This window comes from Panicum hallii, chromosome 4 (genome assembly GCF_002211085.1).
Source record: "Panicum hallii strain FIL2 chromosome 4, PHallii_v3.1, whole genome shotgun sequence".
Taxonomy (NCBI): domain Eukaryota; kingdom Viridiplantae; phylum Streptophyta; class Magnoliopsida; order Poales; family Poaceae; genus Panicum; species Panicum hallii.
Window position 1 is genome coordinate 5,626,006 of NC_038045.1, and position 18,893 is coordinate 5,644,898.

At 46.3% G+C, this 18,893-nt stretch overlaps 3 protein-coding genes and 1 pseudogene across 6 annotated transcripts; 3 read left to right on the forward strand and 1 right to left on the reverse strand.

The window, feature by feature from the left end:
• The first annotated feature begins 237 nt into the window (after positions 1 to 237).
• On the forward strand, positions 238 to 4,651 carry LOC112890856 (ribose-phosphate pyrophosphokinase 2, chloroplastic-like). Of its 2 annotated transcripts, none has more exons than XM_025957721.1 (8): positions 238 to 581; positions 702 to 893; positions 1,386 to 1,634; positions 2,137 to 2,280; positions 2,408 to 2,572; positions 2,970 to 3,039; positions 3,139 to 3,220; positions 3,717 to 4,072. In XM_025957721.1, exons 1-8 carry the CDS (start codon positions 465 to 467, stop codon positions 3,718 to 3,720), a joined length of 1,023 nt encoding a protein of 340 aa, XP_025813506.1. In that variant the 5' UTR covers positions 238 to 464; the 3' UTR covers positions 3,721 to 4,072. The 2 variants fall into 2 exon arrangements, with proteins under 2 accessions (XP_025813506.1, XP_025813505.1); XM_025957720.1 differs by lacking the exon at positions 3,717 to 4,072 and adding an exon at positions 4,104 to 4,651 and having other exon boundaries at positions 243 to 581.
• A 1,505-nt stretch (positions 4,652 to 6,156) lies between these two features.
• LOC112888949 (lipid phosphate phosphatase 2-like) lies at positions 6,157 to 8,337 on the forward strand. 3 transcript variants are annotated; one of them, XM_025955359.1, is made up of 7 exons: positions 6,157 to 6,528; positions 6,658 to 6,745; positions 6,846 to 6,955; positions 7,075 to 7,168; positions 7,297 to 7,485; positions 7,585 to 7,644; positions 7,996 to 8,317. In XM_025955359.1, exons 1-7 carry the CDS (start codon positions 6,295 to 6,297, stop codon positions 8,175 to 8,177), a joined length of 957 nt encoding a protein of 318 aa, XP_025811144.1. In that variant the 5' UTR covers positions 6,157 to 6,294; the 3' UTR covers positions 8,178 to 8,317. The 3 variants fall into 3 exon arrangements, with proteins under 3 accessions (XP_025811144.1, XP_025811142.1, XP_025811143.1); XM_025955357.1 differs by having other exon boundaries at positions 7,297 to 7,644; positions 7,996 to 8,337; XM_025955358.1 differs by lacking the exon at positions 7,585 to 7,644 and having other exon boundaries at positions 7,297 to 7,584; positions 7,996 to 8,268.
• A 147-nt stretch (positions 8,338 to 8,484) lies between these two features.
• On the forward strand, positions 8,485 to 11,585 carry LOC112888947 (annotated as a pseudogene).
• Positions 11,586 to 12,548: 963 nt separating this feature from the next.
• Positions 12,549 to 18,893, reverse strand: LOC112888948 (TBCC domain-containing protein 1-like). The gene is made up of 9 exons (XM_025955356.1): positions 18,279 to 18,893; positions 16,900 to 17,040; positions 15,689 to 16,093; positions 15,430 to 15,534; positions 15,087 to 15,227; positions 14,596 to 14,799; positions 14,095 to 14,181; positions 13,342 to 13,453; positions 12,549 to 13,017 (listed from the first exon to the last, which is right to left on the reverse strand). The coding sequence occupies exons 1-9, from the start codon at positions 18,783 to 18,785 to the stop codon at positions 12,974 to 12,976; spliced, it is 1,746 nt and encodes a 581-aa protein (XP_025811141.1). The 5' UTR covers positions 18,786 to 18,893; the 3' UTR covers positions 12,549 to 12,973.

Consider the following 18,893-nt stretch of genomic DNA (forward strand, 5'->3'; position numbering starts at 1 on the left):
GAAATCCCAACACCACCAAGACCCTACTTACAATGCATATCTTTTTTAGTATAACACGAACGATGTTGTTTTATTGTGGAATCTTGCAGAAGTTTTAAAAAATTCCTACATTTCAAACAAGCCGTTGAGTAAACAATGCATCTCTACGGCATCAGATGCAATTACCACGAAATGACTGGACGCGACTGCAAAGTAGCGACATTATTCTATTATAAAACCCCAACTATATGCCCAAATTAGCGGAATCGCATAAGCAAAGCGCGAATGCGCCACGCACCTAACCTCAGTTAAATACCGCAGAAAAAGGAATCCATCCGCAAAACGGACCGCGACGCAGTGACCACCACGGCACCCCCGCCGCCGCCGCCGCCACCCCCGACCTCCCGCACTCCAAGGCAGACACCTTCTCCCATCCACGCGGCGCGCACCCTTCCGCCCTCGAAACCCTAGCGGCGCGCGCCACCATGGCGGCCACCGCGGCCGCGCCGGGGACCGCGTCCTCCCTGCTCCTCTCCCCGCGCCGCAGCCGCGGCGGCGCCTCGTCGTCGTTCCGCGCCGCCGCCCCGCGCTTCCGCTCGCCGGTAAGCCTTCCATCTCGTTCGTGGAGTGGGTGTGACAGGCTTTGAGATCGGCGCCCCGCGTGGTCGTGACTGGTGTCAGGTCTTGCTGTGTTTTTTTTTTTCACCTCACCGTCTGCGCAGAGGTGCGTCCTCGGGAGCGAGCAGCTGCGCGTGGTGGATGGGGGTAAGCGGGCGGGCGGGGTCGAGCCGCGGGGCGCGGTGTGGACGCCGAAGGCGCCCGCGGCGGAGGCCAGGCTCGCGGCGCTGCCAAGGGAGGCGCGGGACTCCAGGATGAAGATCTTCTCCGGCACGGCCAACCGCCCGCTCTCCCAGGTGGGTTCGCCTGCTCTGTTCCTCCGCGTTGGTCGCATGGTTCAGTAGCTGCATAAAGAAAATAAGTTTATTTATTTTGTTATTAAGCACCTGGGGACTAGAGTTGTATACAGTAGTTTTGAGTCGTCAAATGCCACCGTGCATGATAATTTTGCTTTTAGAATTGCATAATTGCGTTTTATTTGGTGCTGTACGTGAAAGGGATGTCACCCCTTGCAGTTATAATTTCAATACTTTTTTAAATATACAATGCTTTATGGATTTATATCTTCCGTCCACTATGGTTGCGAAAGTGACTTTTGTGACAGTATTACAAAAATAGACATGCAAGGGATTTGCACCTTTTCAGATGTAATACAGCCAATTTTACTACATGTCCATTTTTTTTGGTTCTAGAATTTTATGTTTGATCCGCTATGGCTGTTAAGGTACTGATTGGTGATTGTGAACGTGCTACTGAATACTGGTGCCTTTTTCTATATTTATTTGTAGGAAATTGCTGCTTACCTGGGTGTAGACCTCGGCAAGATCCTCATCAAGCGCTTTGCTGATGGAGAAATTTACGTGCAACTGCAAGAGAGTGTGAGAGGATGTGACGTGTTCTTGGTCCAACCAACATGCTCTCCTGTCAACGAAAACCTCATGGAGCTCTTCATCATGATTGATGCATGCCGGCGGGCTTCAGCACGGTCTATTACTGTTGTCATTCCATACTTTGGGTATGCCAGAGCAGACAGAAAGGTATACAGACAATTCAGATTGTTTTGAAGTGAATTACTTCTTATTTTCATCTTGTTCCTGCCTTAATGCAAGTAAAGATAATTTCATCAAAACAGGATTCAACATTTGAGCAACTTGTCAAGGATTCTTGTCCGTGCAAATGATTTTCATTCTGCAAAGTTGGCAACTTGTTTGGTGCCCCAATTTCATGATGGATTCCAAAATGAAGTTCTTTTTTCCATGCTGATTTTCGTGCAATAGTGTTGGCAACTTGTTTGGTGCCTCAACTTTATCGTGGATACCAAAATAATGTTTTCCCCTACTTCCTTAATTCTTCTAAATCCATCTATTATGCTTTGTTTTTTTCCATTTCGTATACTTGTGTTATTAGTTATTACTCAATAGTTAATACTAGTACACTAAGGGTCTCTAGATATTAAGTGTTGAGGAATGGAGTTGTACAACTTGAATTGGAGATCTAGTCTCCCCTTTGTTGGACTGAGCAAGTTCTCCCGTCTTGCAGGCTCAAGGGCGTGAGGCCATTACTGCCAAACTTGCTGCAAATTTACTTACAGAAGCTGGAAGTGACCGTGTCATTGTGTGTGATATTCATTCTACACAAGCGTTGGGGTACTTTGATATTCCTGTGGATCATATATATGGACAGGTAGTTTTAGCAGAAAAAATGTTTCCTTTGACATTACAGTGCTTAAATATAGCATCTCCTTGTTAAGAAGCTCCATAGCTGAAAACTTGAGCTGATAACCAATTATTGTCATCTTTGTTATATGTAGCCTGTGATTCTGGATTACCTTGCCAGCAAGACAATATCTGAAGATCTTGTGGTTGTTTCTCCTGACGTGGGTGGTGTTGTCAGAGCACGCGCATTCGCCAAAAAGTTATTTGATGCTCCTTTAGCTATTGTTGATAAAAGAAGACAGGGTCACAACATGTCAGAGGTGAGAATGGATACCTTTAGATTGAAGTCAATTTAATTTTACAGCCCCATTTTTTTTTGTTGACTTCCTGGAAACAGGATAGGACTTTCCAAAACATTTTTCTTTCAGTGTCAAGAGTTTTTCTTTCAAATATAATGATCCACCATAAATTAGTAGTTTATTAGATATACTAAAATTGTATCCTTTCAAAAAAAAGTATGTTGATGTTGTTATCACCCAATGTTTTATTAATCTATCTGTGTACTTTGTGGGTTTTTACCCAGTCAACCTAGTTTTGATATGTGTTGGTCTCTGCAATCACTTTTAGTGGCTTGCAGAAGGACTGTGTTTGAGCTTCTTACTTCTTTTTTTTTAAAAAAAAAAAACTGAGCTTCCTACTTCTGACTATGCCCTGCAGGTCATGCACTTGATTGGTGACGTGAAAGGGAAAGTTGCTATCATGGTCGATGATATGATTGACACAGCAGGTTGGCAATCTGTTTTGTTTCCCAACTTTTTTTGGTTTATACATATTAGTCGGTGTATTCCTTCCAATATTTACTTTTTTTGTATTATAATTGAACCAGGGACAATCACTAGTGCTGCAGCTTTGTTAAAACAGGAGGGAGCTGAAGCTGTTTATGCTTGCTGTACACATGCTGTTTTCAGGTTTGCTAGTTGGCTATATTGATCACTTCTGTTTTTAGTATTTTTGTTATGGCGAAAAACATACACGACGTTATGCTTCATCGTTGACCTTTTTTCTAATATTATTCTTAAAGTACGAAACTGGTTAAAATTACAATAGGATACAATTTGCAGTTAAAATCTGTAGGTCATATTAACTTTGCTACTCTTGGGGGGGCACACCAGGTCACCAGTGGTAAGCAGCTAGTCTAACAGTCTGATCAGTAGATTCATTTGCCTACTTTACACTGTCTATTTTCCTTTAATTTGGACTCTTCAAGCCTATCCTTTTCCTCTTGTGCTCTCTAATTATTGTACAAATAACCTAATTATCCTTATCCAAACTAAGCTTTTCTTACCTCCTCCCTGTTGTTAAGGTAATATGAAAGTTAACACATGCATGGTTGAGTACTTGAGTGTAGATTTGTTCTATAGTGGATGCCATTTTGTTAAGGGAAAAATGACAAATTGTGTGTAGGTAAATACGAATTGTGGCATTTTCCATGGGGCACTTTAAAATACAGGTTTACTTCTGTTGCACTCCAAAATGGTTTCTGTTTGCGACAACGTATTCAAGAATATGAGGCCTGTAGGCTTAATCCTTGGTATTTTGGTGTAGGAAGGTGCTTCAGAGATCTTTATTTTTTTGTCAAATGCCAAAAAATTGACTAAATTTGTTACGGTTAAATTTGACTGTTATTAGTAAATTTGGTTGTCAAATTCTGCTAGATAATGTGCAGTAAAATTATTTCAGCAAGGTAGCAGGTTGCTTGAAATCTCAGCTTGAACAAGCTGTATGTGTATCCTCGCATGATTAGTGCTTTGAAAGAATCTTTGTACTAACACTCGTTGCATTGCTTTGCAGCCCTCCTGCAATTGAAAGGCTTTCTGGAGGCATCTTCGAGGAAGTCATAGTGACAAACTCCATCCTGTTGCCAGAAGACAAATGCTTTCCTCAGCTGACGGTGCTTTCAATGGCAAACCTTGTAGCAGAAACAATCTGGCATGTCCATCGTGATGGCTCCGTGAGCAGCATCTTCCAATAGCGAGAACGTGTCGCCTCGTCCCGTCTCACATTATGCAGTATAGAGAAGGTACCTAGTGCCTGTCCTGTTTTTGTAGGGAGTCAGTTTTGGCGGCAAGATATAATAATGTGGTATTGCCCAAGATATAATAAGGTGGTATTGCTGATGTACGCGGGGTGACCATTTTGGCACCATGACACTGAATATAGGGTGTTGAGCTCAGGACCTGCCTCTTGATGCGGAGGCTCAGTGGTAGTATAAAAAGCATGACCCATGCATGTCACTCACATAATTCTTTGGATATTGGGGCGAGGGATTCGGTTGTTCGTGCCATCCAGACTAAGTCAATGACAGTATGAGTAGCTCCATTGAATTACCCTTTGTTTTATTGGCTTTCTTGATCTACTTTGTTGCATACAGTTTGAGTTTTTAGAGCTCTTGCACTACCTTTTCAAGTGCCACGGGACGACGGATATATAGAACAATTTGAATTAGCCATGGGGCTTGTATCAAAGTGATTGGATGCTGGTACCTGGTCGTGCTTGTGCGTTGTGAACTTGTGATGGTCGCATGTCCTGGTCGTGTGGGAGGAGTGGATTCCTGTCTTCTTGGGAGTGCACAACCTACACAATTTTTGTGGATCGAATGTGAACCTAGCTTTCTTGGCTTCTTCGCAACTCTTTCACCCTGCCATTTGTAGTTCTTCCACGGGATAGGCGTGTCCCAACTTTCATCTCCTTAGTTGAGAGATAGGAGATGCATTTTCACTTGTATCATCGACGCATTTGCTTGAAGATGTGTACTAGTACCATGCGTTGGCATTGAGATGGTGATGCGTGGGGTTGTGGGTGCAGCAGGCCAGTCTGAAACGCCGAGTCATAGGTGAATGTTGCGTATATAAAGTCGATCGAGGTAGCATCTACGAGCATGACCGCTCATTTGGTCATTATGGTGGGTGATCGTGTACTCGATCTGACTCGTAGCACAAGTGATGAAGTAATCTACCATCGGTAGGTCATGGCGCACATGTTAGAGGCCCCCCTATAAAACTAACTACGTCTTAAGACAAATCTACTCACATCATTTCTAGCACATCAAAATTTGACACATAGAATATAATTGGCAGATAAAAAATGGAACAGTTGGCTGAATACTACCCCAATCATAACTTGTTTGTGACTGCAGTGAGTATTCAGTAGACTTGCATGCTCATTTCATTTATCAAGTATCACTAGGGGTGGTAACGGATCATCCCCGGGTGCCGACACTGTACTACTGTACAAACACTCCATGCCACCACCAACAAATTAAACAGCAAAGGTAGGGCTGATCATCCCCCGATAAACTAAACGCACAACACCATCCAAATTATATTCTTTACAAAAGGGAGATTTTTTGAATAGCGGACGTCTAGCAGATTTGACTGAACATTAGCATAATTAACTAATTAATTAATTGTATTTCCTTCTTGGGATGGAGATCATTAAACCGTGTAGAGCTTTTCACGGTTGTTGGAACCAGCACAACAAGATCACTTCTGTAGTTTCAGTGGATGTTTGAATCCAAATGCTAATGTCCAAAAGTGCTAAACTTTAGCACTGGCTCATCCAAATAAGAGTGCTAATAGGATGGGCCAAGCTCAAAAATTTTAGAAAAAATATGAGTGGTAAAGTTAAGCATACAACTTTAGCTACTCCAGACGCACCCAGCCCGTTGCTTCCTCCCAGCTTCCACGAACCAACACAGAAAGCGTCTGGGCGAGTGACAAGTCAGCAGCCGCGACCAGCGACCTAGAGAAAAGTCAACGACTTCTCTACACCTCCCAGTTTTTCTTTTTCTTTCTTTGTTTTTTTTTTGAAAAGCTAACACCTCCCAGCTTAACACCAGCTTCCTTCCGATAACGAAGGGAAAGCAGTGCAAAATAGCAACGGAACAAGGAGGTCTCCTCCCAGGTGCCGCCGCCGCGCAGGGGAGGAGCAGCTCGCCGCCTCGCCGGGGCCGTCGAGGCGAGCAGAAGAAGGAGAAGGGACGATGCCGCCGCTGGCGACCGCTGGCCCGGGAGCCGCGGCGCACCCGTGCCTGAGGACCCACGGGAAGGAGGTCGCCTGGCTGCACCTGCTCGACTGGATCGTGCTCCTCCTCCTCGTCGCCATGTACGGCGTGCTCAGCCTGGTCCAGCCCTTCCACCGGTTCGTGGCCGAGGACATGATGGCGACCCTCCGGTACCCCATGAAGGACAACACCGTGCCCGGCTGGGCCGTTCCGGTACATTCAGAAACCTCATCTTCTGCAGAAGATCATGTTCTTGGTTTTACTCATCATATCAACCGATGGAATTATAACAACTGTATTTCCCTGGATCAATGATCTTGATTGTTTCCGAATTCTGTGCAGGTTATTGCCATCGTTGTGCCCATGATTTTCATCATCGGAGTGTACGTGAAGAGGAGGAACGTCTACGATCTGCATCACGCCATTCTTGGCAAGTTTCTTACCCTAGCTAATCATTTTTTTTTTGTTCTGGGGATGAAGTGCCTGGCAATAGCTTGTTTCTGACGTGCACACAACACATGCCCAAGCAGGCCTTCTGTTCTCGGTTCTCATAACAGCTGTCCTGACCGTCGTGGTCAAGGATGCTGTAGGCCGGCCGCGCCCGGACTTCTTTTGGCGCTGCTTTCCTGACGGAGTGCCGGTGAGTTCTGCTGTAGCCACAGCTTCTTCAGATAGAGCTTGCTTGTTTCTTCTGGTCGCCACACTACACAGCTCACCTGTAACTCTGACTGATGATTTTATCTGAACAATCCATTCTAGAATTACAACAACATCACCGGAGACGTCATATGCCACGGGGACCCGAGAGTAATCAAAGAGGGGTACAAGAGCTTCCCAAGCGGGCACGCTTCAGGTAGGTGATCGCCTACAGTTCTGAAAGCCCTTCTCTGAATGTGCCTGCCACTTTTCTGGCATCGATTATCCACTTTTCTGAAACCTTATAAAATGGCTACTTGTCTTTGTTGTCTTGTCCTCTTTCAGGTTGTTTTGCCGGGCTTGGATTCCTGTCATGGTACCTGGCCGGCAAAATCAAGGCTTTCGATCGGAGAGGCCATGTCGCGAAGCTCTGCATCGTTCTTCTGCCTCTGCTCCTTGCGTCCATGGTCGCCGTGTCGCGAGTGAGCGACTACTGGCACCACTGGCAGGATGTCTTCGCTGGTGGACTTCTTGGTATGCATCAAATTCAGTTCAGTTACTCTCCATCAGCTGTGACTCCTATGATTCCTGAAGAACACGCAGCCATCGACTCTGCTTTGTACGACTCTGCAGGTTTGGCGGTTGCTTCATTTTGCTTCCTCCAGTTCTTTCCACTGCCATACAGTGAACATGGTATGTTGCATGGTTGCATATAATAGAACAGGAAAGAGTTGTTTCTCTTTTTTTATAAAAAAATATCAGTATGTGTCCACTTGCTGGATCCATCAACTGTCAAAGTGGGATTTAGAACCTGTGCTGTGCGGCAATTAAAAACACATGGCTAAGCAAGTCTTTCTCTGCTTTCACCAGTCTCACAGTACAGTCAAAGGTTTCTAGCAGTATAGGTGGACATACATGTAAAAAAGCATTGGGCCTAGAATCACGGATGCATTTCGTTTTGAACACTGAAAGTCTATAATATGAACTTTGTTTATGATGGTTCAAATTGCTAACCTTATTTTTTCATTAAATGTTTACTTGCAGGATTTTGGCCTCACGCATACCTTGAGCACATCCGTCGGCCTGCGGGTGAAAGCCAAGTGCTCTCAGCAACAAACTCGAATATGCACCATCAGTCACTGTCACTTCATCTTTCTGGAACGTGTGAGCTGAGAACCAGCAGCCAAGCACTGGGTTCCATGGAAGAAGGAAGCAGGGACCAGTGACTAAGAGTACAAGGTTTCCGTTTCTTTTTTCCCCCCCTTATTTTGTAAGCTAGGTGACTGAAGCAGCAATACCACTCTTGATGACCTCGCCCAAGATTTGTAAGCTATCTTCAGATTTGAGGAGCTGAGGAGCTCTGGTACGAGGTGTGTTAGGGGATCATCCTAGATTTGTCCGCACATATCCTAACTTCGCCCAAGCACTAATCAACCGGCAAAATTAGCACTAACTAATCACACGAGGCAATCCATATGAATTAGTGCTACCGGTTGGTTAGCACAAGCTCATGCATGCACATCACATACACCAAACGGCATCTAGAAATGAACAAGCATTAAGCTCATGCATGCAATGATTGTAGCATAATGCAGCTTGAAAACGACATGCATTCATCAGGAAAAATGATCAAGCATCAAGCAATAAAAAAAATGCTATCTCAGCTTGCATGCAGTGACTGTTTGAAAGTAAGCTTACTGATTACCGCAACATGAAAGTCGAAAGCAACGTTGTACATATCTGAAAACAAGAAGCGTTGTAGTGCCCGCAAAGAAGAGCTGAGCAGCCGCTGCTGTCCAATATGATGATTCACACGAGAGAGAAAAAAAAGATATGATTCAGACGAGATTCATAACTCTGTTGCATTTGTATAAAGCCTCCAGTTAGCCGTAAAATAATAAGTCCTTATGATCTACCTGTGCAACATGAGGGCTAAGTAATGAGATGAAACAAAGAAAGAAAAAGAAACCCATTCGAGTAAATAACCGCTAAGTAAAAACAAAACACGTGACTACTTGAAATGAGGGGAGTATAAAACCTCCAAGTAAAAACTTTCCACACTCAAAAAAAAGGTGAAGGCAAAACACAACCAAAAAGTCAAGCGCGAACAGAAGAGTTCCGTACAACCACAGCAAAGCCATGGCGCAGCCGGCACAGGCAGCTCGCCTATTTATTCGCGCCTCGTCTTGAGCCCACGACCATCACCGCACATCCATCTCACGCTCTCGACGATGGCCAGAGCAGCCGGGTCGTGGGTGCTGAGACTCCTCCTCCTCCTCGCCGTCGCCACTGCGGCGGCGGCAGCGGCAGCGGGGGATGATGATCCCGAGACGGAGGCCCAGTCGTCCTACATCGTACACGTCGCGGCGGAGCACGCGCCGGCGCCGGCGCGCCCGCACCTGCTAACCCGCGCGTACGCCTCCTTCCTGCGCGGCCTCCTCCCCGCGCGCATGCTGCGGCCGGAGCCCAGGGTGCACCGCTCCTACGCGCGCGCCGCGACCGGCTTCGCGGCCCTGCTGACGGGGCGCCAGGCCGCGCGCCTCGCGTCCCTGGCCCCCGTGTTCGCCGTCGTGCCCGACGCGGTGCAGCAGCCGAACACCACCCTGACGCCGGCGTTCCTCGGGCTCTCGGACTCGGGCGGCGGCGCTCTGGACGTCGTGATCGGCGTCATAGACACCGGCGTCTACCCCGAGGACCGTTCGCCGCCCACCCGTCCCTGCCGCCGCCGCCCGGCAAGTTCCGCGGCAGCTGCGTCTCGGCGTCGTCCTTCAACGCCTCCGCCTACTGCGACAACAAGCTGGTCGGCGCGAAGTGCTTCTCCATGGGATACGAGGCTATGTATGGCCGGTTGGACGAGGCGTCGAGGTCGCCGCTCGACACCATCGGCCACGGCACGCACACCGCCTCCACCGCGGCCGGCTCCGCCGTGGCGGACGCCTCCTTCTTCAACTACGCCCGTGGCGAAGCCGTCGGCATGGCGCCGGGCGCGCGCATTGCCGCCTACAAGGTGTGCTGGGAGAAGGGATGCGCAACCTCTGACGTCCTCGCGGCGTTCGACAAGGCCATCGCGGACGGGGTCGACGTCATCTCCGCCTCATTCGGAGCCAATGGCGTCGTCCCAAAGCTTCATGAAGACGCCGTCGCCGTGGGCGCGTTCAGCGCCGTCCGCGACGGCATCGTCGTCTCTGCCACCGCCGGCGGCGACGGCCCCGACGAGTCTACCCTCAATGACAGCGCGCCGTGGTTTATCACGGTCGCCGCATCAAGCGTCAACCGCAGCTTCCCGGCGGACGTCGTTCTCGGCAATGGGGAGACCATCACCGGCGCGTCGCTTTACGTTGGAACGACGCCGCTGGCAAAGACATGATACCGCTGGTCCACAGCTTGGAGGCAGGCTCTGAATACTGTCAAGCTGGGAGGCTAAACCCTACCAAGGTCTCCGGGAAGATCGTTCTGTGCGGCGCTAGTAAGGAACACTGTGCGCAAGGACAGGCCGTCAGACTCGCCGGCGGCGCCGGAGCAATCCTCACGACCATCGAAAAGGACGGCGACCAGACACTCGCTACTGCCTATTTCATCCCCGCTGCATCCGTGACGTTCCAAGATGGCCTCAGGATTCGGAACTGCATGAAGCAGCAGGCGTCTCCTGTGGCGACCATCGCGTTCCACGGCACGGTCATCGGCCGGACGCCGCCTTCGCCGCGGATGGCATCCATGTCCAGCCGCGGCCCCAACATCAACGCGCCGGAGATCCTCAAGCCGAACATCACCGCGCCGGGGGTGGATATCCTGGCCGCGTGGAAGGAAGACGCGCCCTTCAACATCCTCACTGGCACGTCCATGTCGTGCCCACACGTGAGCAGCAGCCCCGCTGCTGCTCCGCCACGCGCGGCCGGGCTGGAGCCCCGCCGCGATCAGGTCCGCCATGATGACCACCGCGTACAACGCGGACGACGCCGGCGACGTCATCGGGGACATGGCCACCGGCGAGGCGTCCACGCCGTTCGCGCGCGGGGCCGGCCACGTGGACCCCAACCGGGCCCTCGACCCGGGCCTGGTGTACGACGCCGGCGCCGACGACTACGTCTCCTTCCTGTGCGCGCTCGGCTACACCTCCAGGGAGATCGCCATCTTCACGAGGGAGGGCTCGGTGACCGACTGCTCCGCGCAGAGGGGCTCCGCCGGAGACCTCAACTACCCGTCCTTCTCGGCGGTGTTCGACTCCGGCAGGAAGGCCGTCACGCAGCGGCGCGCTGTGCGGGACGTCGGCAGCGGCAGCAGCGTGGAGGCCGTCTACACGGCCAGCGTCACCAGCCCGGCCGGCGGGGACGTCACGGTGAGGCCGCAGACCCTTCGGTTCACCTCGGGGCAGAGGACGCAGGAGTACGAGGTCACCTTCACGCCGCTGAGCGGGGCGGACGTGACCGGCAGGTACACGTTTGGGTCCATCGTGTGGAGCGACGGGAAGCATCAGGTGAGGAGCCCCATTGCCGTCACCTGGCCGGTGGCGGTGAGCCAGCAAGGCCAAGTGGCGGCGATGTGATGCGACTGTACCCGTATGTGCGCGGCGCTGCCTACACGTACTTGTTGTGTGTACTAAGTATCAGGTTATGAATAAGCTGCTCGTTGCAGCACTCGATCTACTGTAATCCATAATAAGCAGGCAGCTTTTTTAATCTAAGACCAAAAGGAGTCAAATGCCATCTGATTAATGATACGTATTAAGGGAAACAACAGGCATTATGAAGGAACGGAAACTCAATACCCACCAGAATACGGCCACTCCGTGCTACTCTCAATCACCGCGTCTGCACTATCACCGGTAGAAGAAAAAAAACATAGGATGCTAAGCCAAAAAAAAAAACTGAATTGCGACATCCCGGTCCAGAATGAATTAGAGCCCACTACTGGCACTGTGAGACCGAGGTGGACGGTGCGGACTTTATCAGGTTCGACGTGAACGATGTGGAGCACGAGACCGGCAGCTTCGTGATCCAGGATGAATTAGAACTAGCATGCAGGTTATATATATTTTGGATCATTCGGTCTATCCAAAAAATTAATAAAATAAACTGCGTAAATAATTTAGGAGAAAAAATTAACTAGAGTAGCCAAAAACACTGGATATCCACTTGCATCCTTAATTAGAACCCACTTCTACTAGCTCCAATGTGAGGGATATCAAGGCGGACGGGGCGGACTGCATCAACCTAACGTGTACATGAACGCTGTGGAGCACGAGAAGGTCGGGCCGGGCGCGCGGGAGGTGGCCGGCAGCTTCGTGTCACTGGCCCTGAATCAAACCGGCATGGAGGCGGAGGGGAAGGTGGCGGTGCAGACCAGCATGAGGGTGGTGCTGGACGAACTCCTGGAGGACCTGAGCGTCGAGGGTCAGGATCGGAGGCCTGAGATTGAGAATAGTGTACATGGCAGAGTGAGATGACAGCACACACGAGGTGCGTGTGTTACATTGACAGGATCTTGAACAATTCAATTGTATGGAATTGCTATGTCGTCAGGCAACTGAAAGATCCAATACTGTCAATTTTCCACTCACCTGGGCAAGATCTCGTCAGTTCACTGTTCACGCGGGCACGTCTTAGAATCTCAGGGCTTTCTTTCAGAATAAATAATGAGAACACATACACAGTATGATGCGAGTGACCCCATCTGATGGTCAAAAAAAATGTTAATTCCCCCGAGAGGCCAAGGTAAAAGAATTGAGTACCCGCTATTCAGTAAGTCTTATGAAGGATATAAATATGAAGCCAGAAAAAAACCCAAGATTTACAGCAACCCTACGACCAACAAAAGGAGGGAAGCATCAAAATTTAATTAGAAAAAAATAACACAGAACATTCTTTACATGCTTCCCTCCACAAACACTACAGGCTGAACGGCCATCTGCATCCCGCACAACCACGCCAGAACCAGTCAGCTTGGATGTCTTGGATGCGTGGAATGGAATGGTTGGAGAATAATGCTGCACATGCATATATGCACTTACAGATGAACCCCGCACTTATTCACCTTGCAAACAGTAGAGTTGGCGGATATTGCCTGAAGCTGGAATAAGAAAAAAATTATTAGTGGTCACGTGAAAGATTCCATTCCAGGTTCAAGTTAACAAACATTCGCATTGAACAAGATTCCTAAGGAGAATATCACAACTTCTGAAACAGCCATTGAAGATCGTATGACTAACTGAATTAAACAACTGACCAATCTCAGAAAGTACGAATCAATGTGTTCAATATTTGGACATGATGAGCTAACTTAAGAAGAACAAAACCCAGAATGAGTCTCAAACTGGAAGGACAACAGATAGGAAAAACAAAAGCCACGAAAAACGTTAATCTATCATCATAGTAGCACCAAAACATAACTCACCGTATAACCAATCTTTGAACTGAGCATGAAGGGCACATGCCAATTCTTTCTTCCGGTTATCATCAATCTCTAGTTCCCGAATATTCTTTTGAATATCTTCCAGAGAAGCATGCTGAAAATGTACAATAAGAAAGTTAACCTTCATAAAGATGTGCAAATACTTTTTTTTTCTGCATGACGTGCTCAGGAATATGCTAATAAAATGTACTAGAAAAAAATTGGAGAAAACTAATCAACCTTCGAGTCCATTGATCCAACAATGCACACATAACCTTATATGTCCCACCACTGCCAGGAATTATCTTTTTATTTCATTCTAAACCGTAATGCCACTTAAATTAGTGAAGAAATATCACTACTCTGTTTTTTTTTAAAAAAAAGTGAAGCTGGATGGCACATAGGCAAGAGGGAGAAGAACCACTTGGGCTAGCACCTAGGCATTTTTCCGACTTATTTTCTCCACTTTTATGTGTTAATAGCTTAATATACAACATTTTCTCTATTTTCAATATAATTGCCAAGATACAACCAGCGAGATACCAGGCGGAGATTGAATCTTATCTTTTAAAAGGAGTGACATTTATTGTCAGTAATGAAATCTCTCATAGCACACCAAGTGACATTCTATGAACGTTGTTAGATATATGATCAGTGTAATAAGTCTGTCTTAATCATGTCCCTTAATCTCACATAGTTACATCAAAGACAACTGTTAGAAAACCATACAAAATTAATATCAGTAAACATGTATACCTTTTTCCTTTGGGATGCCCAATAGACTTCAGGCAAGGTAAATGGATTGTATTTGGTAGGCCCTTGTGGCTCAAACCAACTAGGAATCTGCACAGAAATAGCTAGACTGTCACTTTATTTCTTTTCAAGAAAAACAAATACTATAGGCGCTTAAAATGCATCAAATGTTGGGTTTTACATATCCGAAACACAAGTATTACAACCCATATTCAGGTGTGAGAAATCTATGGAAAGTAAAACATTGTCAATTTTTTGATCAACTAGTAACAACCAAGATGCTAGCATATGACTTCAAAGACTCAAACTGCTCTGAACACATGGAATACTATGAGAAAAATGAGTAAAAATCTTGTTAATGCAGATGCATCACGTACAACATGCTGCCAAAGCAAGATATCTGCTCAGCATAAAAAGCATAAGAATTTGGTTGAATTCATAGAGGTTTTTCAATTCTCCTACAAGGCTGCAATAATCTAGGAACCAAATATATAGCTCACATACCAAAAAGTTCATAAATAGATCTGGGTCTAGACAAGTGGCGGACTCGGCTTGGACATCTGAAACCCCAGCAGGATGAGAGAATGAATCATGTGGATCAACAACTCCCAATACGAAAGGTTTGTCCCACTTGTTGACATTAGGATCCACACCAACTTGTGCCAAATGCTCCCCCAGTTGTGGATAATAAGTATTGAATGGAGCAACCTGTTAAAAGATAATGTACCCATGATATTGAAAATTGAAGTACATGTGGTGCCATGTTTTAAGTGCAGAACTTCCTGAAACCAAATTGAATAAATAAAATTGTGCACTTGAGTTCAACAAGTTATTTTTGTGTATCTACATCCTGCTAAGTTTTACTTTCAACTGTCCACAACGTTCTTTATATTTTTATATAACACGATGAAATATTGATATATTATAGAGTACCATATACTGATACACAACATCTGATGAGTAAGAAAAGCACGAATAGGAAGAGCAAAACTCACTTGTAATTTATGGTTGTCCCCCACAATAAGTGGTTGGTTATTTACTCCCAAGTAGAAGGTACATTCACGACAATTGGCAATACAAATTCGTTTTGACGCTGCAATAATTTGTACTCGTTCACAATGCTCCACTTTTACAACCTGATAACATATAACTTCTTTGGTTTAATACTAGATAAGGTGCAAGATACTTGATTCTAGCAGGTGAAAACTGAAAACTACAGAATAGAATTCTTATCGAGAAAGAGTGTGCAAAGGAATTTATGAAATCATCCAGGAGTCTCATAGTGTATTCAATATCCAAAAAGAAATATGATATGGATTCAATATGTGAAATACATACCTTACCAATTGCACCAAGAACGATGGTAGTGTCAGAACATCCATAGACGGTTGCGTACTTAAGTGGGGCTAAAATATAGATAACAGAATCATGGCAGTTCAAAACCTGCGAAACATCTATTAATGTTATTAATCAATGACAATCTCAGCTTCAAAATTCCAATCTTGAAGCCACAAGATGGAAATACGAAGGCATTGGACAAACGTCTTCAGTCATTTTCAGTATCTACAATCAACTACAAAACCAAACAGAAACATACCTTAATTGAATGCCCTTTCATATCAGATGCTTGTTTGACAACAGAAGTTTTGGACAAACCCTCCACAAATGTTGTATTTCGGTAATATCCAGGATTATTTGGGGCAGAAGTTCCAGTCGGTGAACTGCTATGAATTCTTGTATTCGTGACAGCATCAGACATTGTGACATCAGGATCAGATGCATTCTGTTGGCCGTTTTCTTTTGCTGAGGATTTCTCTGCCATAAATTCTAATGTTGAAGCTATATGCTGCAATATCCAATCATGAACCAGACTAGCAGGTACAGGAGCAGCAGGCATGTCTGGATCAGAATTTGCAAAAAAGCTAGCTCCTTGGCTTAAATAAGTTCCTTCAGAGAGCTGCAACAAAAATCCAAGGTGCTCAAAGGTCTCCATAGTCAATACCTGCATATAAAGCAATTCTAAAGAAAGTTAGCACCTGGGAAATCCTCAAGTAAGTATATCCTACTGCAATGCATGCATGTCATTTTTCATCAGAGAAGCAGGGGTAAGGACAGAAATGTGGGTTATTGTGTTTGGCATTAGTAAGGAATGGCTCATGTACACCAAGATCTTTGTCCAGTATCTCATATTTTTTTAGAAGATTAACTAGCTATATATTTTAATTTATCAACAAAACCTCATTTCAAGAAGCAATACAATAAATCCCGTACGTTCTTCATGCTACGTAAACCTGGTCTGTAAAATCACATCATCATCAACAGCCCATAGGAGTATCTTACCTGATTCATCCTTCATCTACCATCATGAACCAGTGACTCTCTGTCGTGTCATTTACAATGTGTATCATTTTATCTTTACTAGTAGCAGTGAGTACTGGGCAGGAGTTGCTTCAGGTAGTTTTCACCATTTTTTAGCTCACTCATAAGTATAAAGGACCAAAATTTATAACTAGAATATTTTGGTAGTTTACAATGGATATCAATGTCTGCAATGCAGAAACAAAGTTACAATCTACTAAGAAACCAGTTAATAGTTTCTGGAGCCACAATCTCATGTTTGATATCCAAAATTGCAATCAAGTTATTCTAAGTTCTTGAACACTTTTAGGTGTGACAGTAACATCCTCGCATTGCTATCTGCACAAAGCTTTGCCATCACTGATGTTAATCAACTTTGTCGCATAAACAACTATATCGACTTAAGAGAAACATAGACATATACAAGAGAGGAAAAAGTCAAAAGCTAACCATAGAATCATCGCCCTCTCCATCAACAGAATCTGCCAAAAGTTTTAGGATGTTGGCCATATGTTTTTGCAAATACGATAATTGATGAGCTTCTTCATCTGCTTGTGAAGGCATAAACCGGCGACTATTGCAGCGTATAAACTGCAAAATGACAAACATGTAGAAAACACTAAGATTTTTCTTGAAAGAATGCTTGACAAACAAAAAGTAGAAGCCAGGTGTCTTCATACTGGCAAAAGAAATAGATAGTGCAACTTGCAAGAAATGGAAATAACAAAAAAGGTGTAGTAGCAACCATGAGGAGTACTGTAGAACACAATCATGTTTGCAGAACTCACTTTCAAAAAAGCTCTTTGATATTTGGATCCGAAGAAACAGTAATACATGATAGCATTTGGAGGGAAAATACAAACAGTAGGTGATGGCTCACTGGTCAGACAACCACATTTTGCACTTAAGTATGTCCTTAACTCAAACCTTGTACACAATCTCTGAATTAGTTAGCAAACAAAACCAGACTTGTTACAGCAGATCTTACATGCTAGTTGCTCAATTCTCACAACTTTTCGAACTACCAATGCAAGAAGCATAACAACGACAATTGGTGACCTATCAGATCTTACAGCAATTAAAGAACGAACGCATTTAGAATATGCAGCATTCCAATCAGCTACTGCAACTGCAACATTGGGAATCAACTGCCAGGAAAAGATTTCAACGTTTTTAGTTTTTTACTTCTTGTCAGCTACTGCAACATTGAGAATCAACTGCCAGGAAAAGATTGTAATATTTTTTACAAGTTATTTCCCATTCCCTATAATGAGTAGCCCTACAATCAATCATGAACCGTGAGAACCAGTAAAATGTAGCGAAGTTAACAAAGAAAATATGTACAAAATGCATCTCACATACATCCAATGATAAAAAGAATGGTAAGGAACAAGGAACAATACAAAGCTTCATCATGTTCTCATCAAGAAGCAATCACATTTCAAAGTTGACATCTATAATAATTGGTTTGAATGCCTTCCAATTGAAATTAATTAGATATCAAGCATGATAGGCGCTAAAAGCTTTTGGCCCATTTCAGAAATGGATGATCACAGTATTATCAATTAATATTATTATATATATGTCAAATCCATATCCGAGACCCAGTCTATATTCCCTTTTTTTAAAAAAACACCCAGTCTATATTCGACAAAGCATACAGTTCCGCACCAAAATCAAAATGAAGAAACCACCTGGTCGCTCTGCACTCTCCAATCAAACAAACACTAATCAAAAGTCCATAAAGGGTGGGGGACGCCACAAGCCGTTATGCACGGGAGCTATCAAAATAGCACCCGGGAGGGGTGCGATCCGGGCCTGAGCCTAACCTGGATCGGGGATAGCGCGGAGAGGCACCCGTCGAAGGCGGAGGTGGACGGCCACACGTCCGCGACGGCGGGCGAGTCCTTGTGGCCGCGCGGCACGAGGCGCTTGTAGGACTGGATGTAGAGGAAGATGAGCAGGTCGCGGAGGTCGGCCTCCCCCGCGCCATCCTCGCCGAGCGCGGGATCCTCGGCGGGGAGCACCGCGGCGAGCGTCCCGAGCGCGAGCGCCGCCTGCTCGGCGGGGATCTGCAGCGCCTCCGCGAGCGCCGCGGCGCCCACCCGCGGCCCCCCCGGCGCGAGCCTCTCCTTCAGCTGGGCTAGGGTTTGCGCCAGCGTGCCCTCCGGGAAGATCAGCTTGGGGATCGGCAGGAGCCCGTGCTCGAACGCCTCCCGCCGCGGCCGGAGCGCTGGGGCGGGGGCGGCGGAGGAGGGGGAGGAAGAGAAAACTCCGTCCGCGGCCGCGGCGGCGGAGGGCGCCGATGGGGACGCATCCAGGGGCTCGTCGGCCATTGCAGGGTCACTGGGTGAGAGGGAGGCAGAGACAAGACACAGAGATCTGAGAGGGAACGGTGGAAGAAATGGTGCGAGGAATGGGGTCGTGTTCGTGCAAACTCTAAA

Excerpts from the sequence above, each read along its gene's own strand:
- LOC112888948 (XM_025955356.1), bottom strand. The coding sequence starts at position 18,785 with ATGGCCGACGAGCCCCTGGATGCGTCCCCATCGGCGCCCTCCGCCGCC. Across the intron at positions 16,094-16,899 it reads GAGAGGGCGATGATTCTATG|GTATTGACTATGGAGACCTT; the intron begins GTTAGCTTTTGA and ends CTTTATATGCAG. Across the intron at positions 13,018-13,341 it reads GTTCAAAGATTGGTTATACG|CTTCAGGCAATATCCGCCAA; the intron begins GTGAGTTATGTT and ends TTCTTATTCCAG.
- LOC112890856 (XM_025957720.1), top strand. The coding sequence starts at position 465 with ATGGCGGCCACCGCGGCCGCGCCGGGGACCGCGTCCTCCCTGCTCCTC. Across the intron at positions 2,281-2,407 it reads TGGATCATATATATGGACAG|CCTGTGATTCTGGATTACCT; the intron begins GTAGTTTTAGCA and ends TGTTATATGTAG. Across the intron at positions 2,573-2,969 it reads AGGGTCACAACATGTCAGAG|GTCATGCACTTGATTGGTGA; the intron begins GTGAGAATGGAT and ends TATGCCCTGCAG.
- LOC112888949 (XM_025955357.1), top strand. The coding sequence starts at position 6,295 with ATGCCGCCGCTGGCGACCGCTGGCCCGGGAGCCGCGGCGCACCCGTGC. Across the intron at positions 6,529-6,657 it reads TGCCCGGCTGGGCCGTTCCG|GTTATTGCCATCGTTGTGCC; the intron begins GTACATTCAGAA and ends AATTCTGTGCAG. Across the intron at positions 6,746-6,845 it reads TCTGCATCACGCCATTCTTG|GCCTTCTGTTCTCGGTTCTC; the intron begins GCAAGTTTCTTA and ends ATGCCCAAGCAG.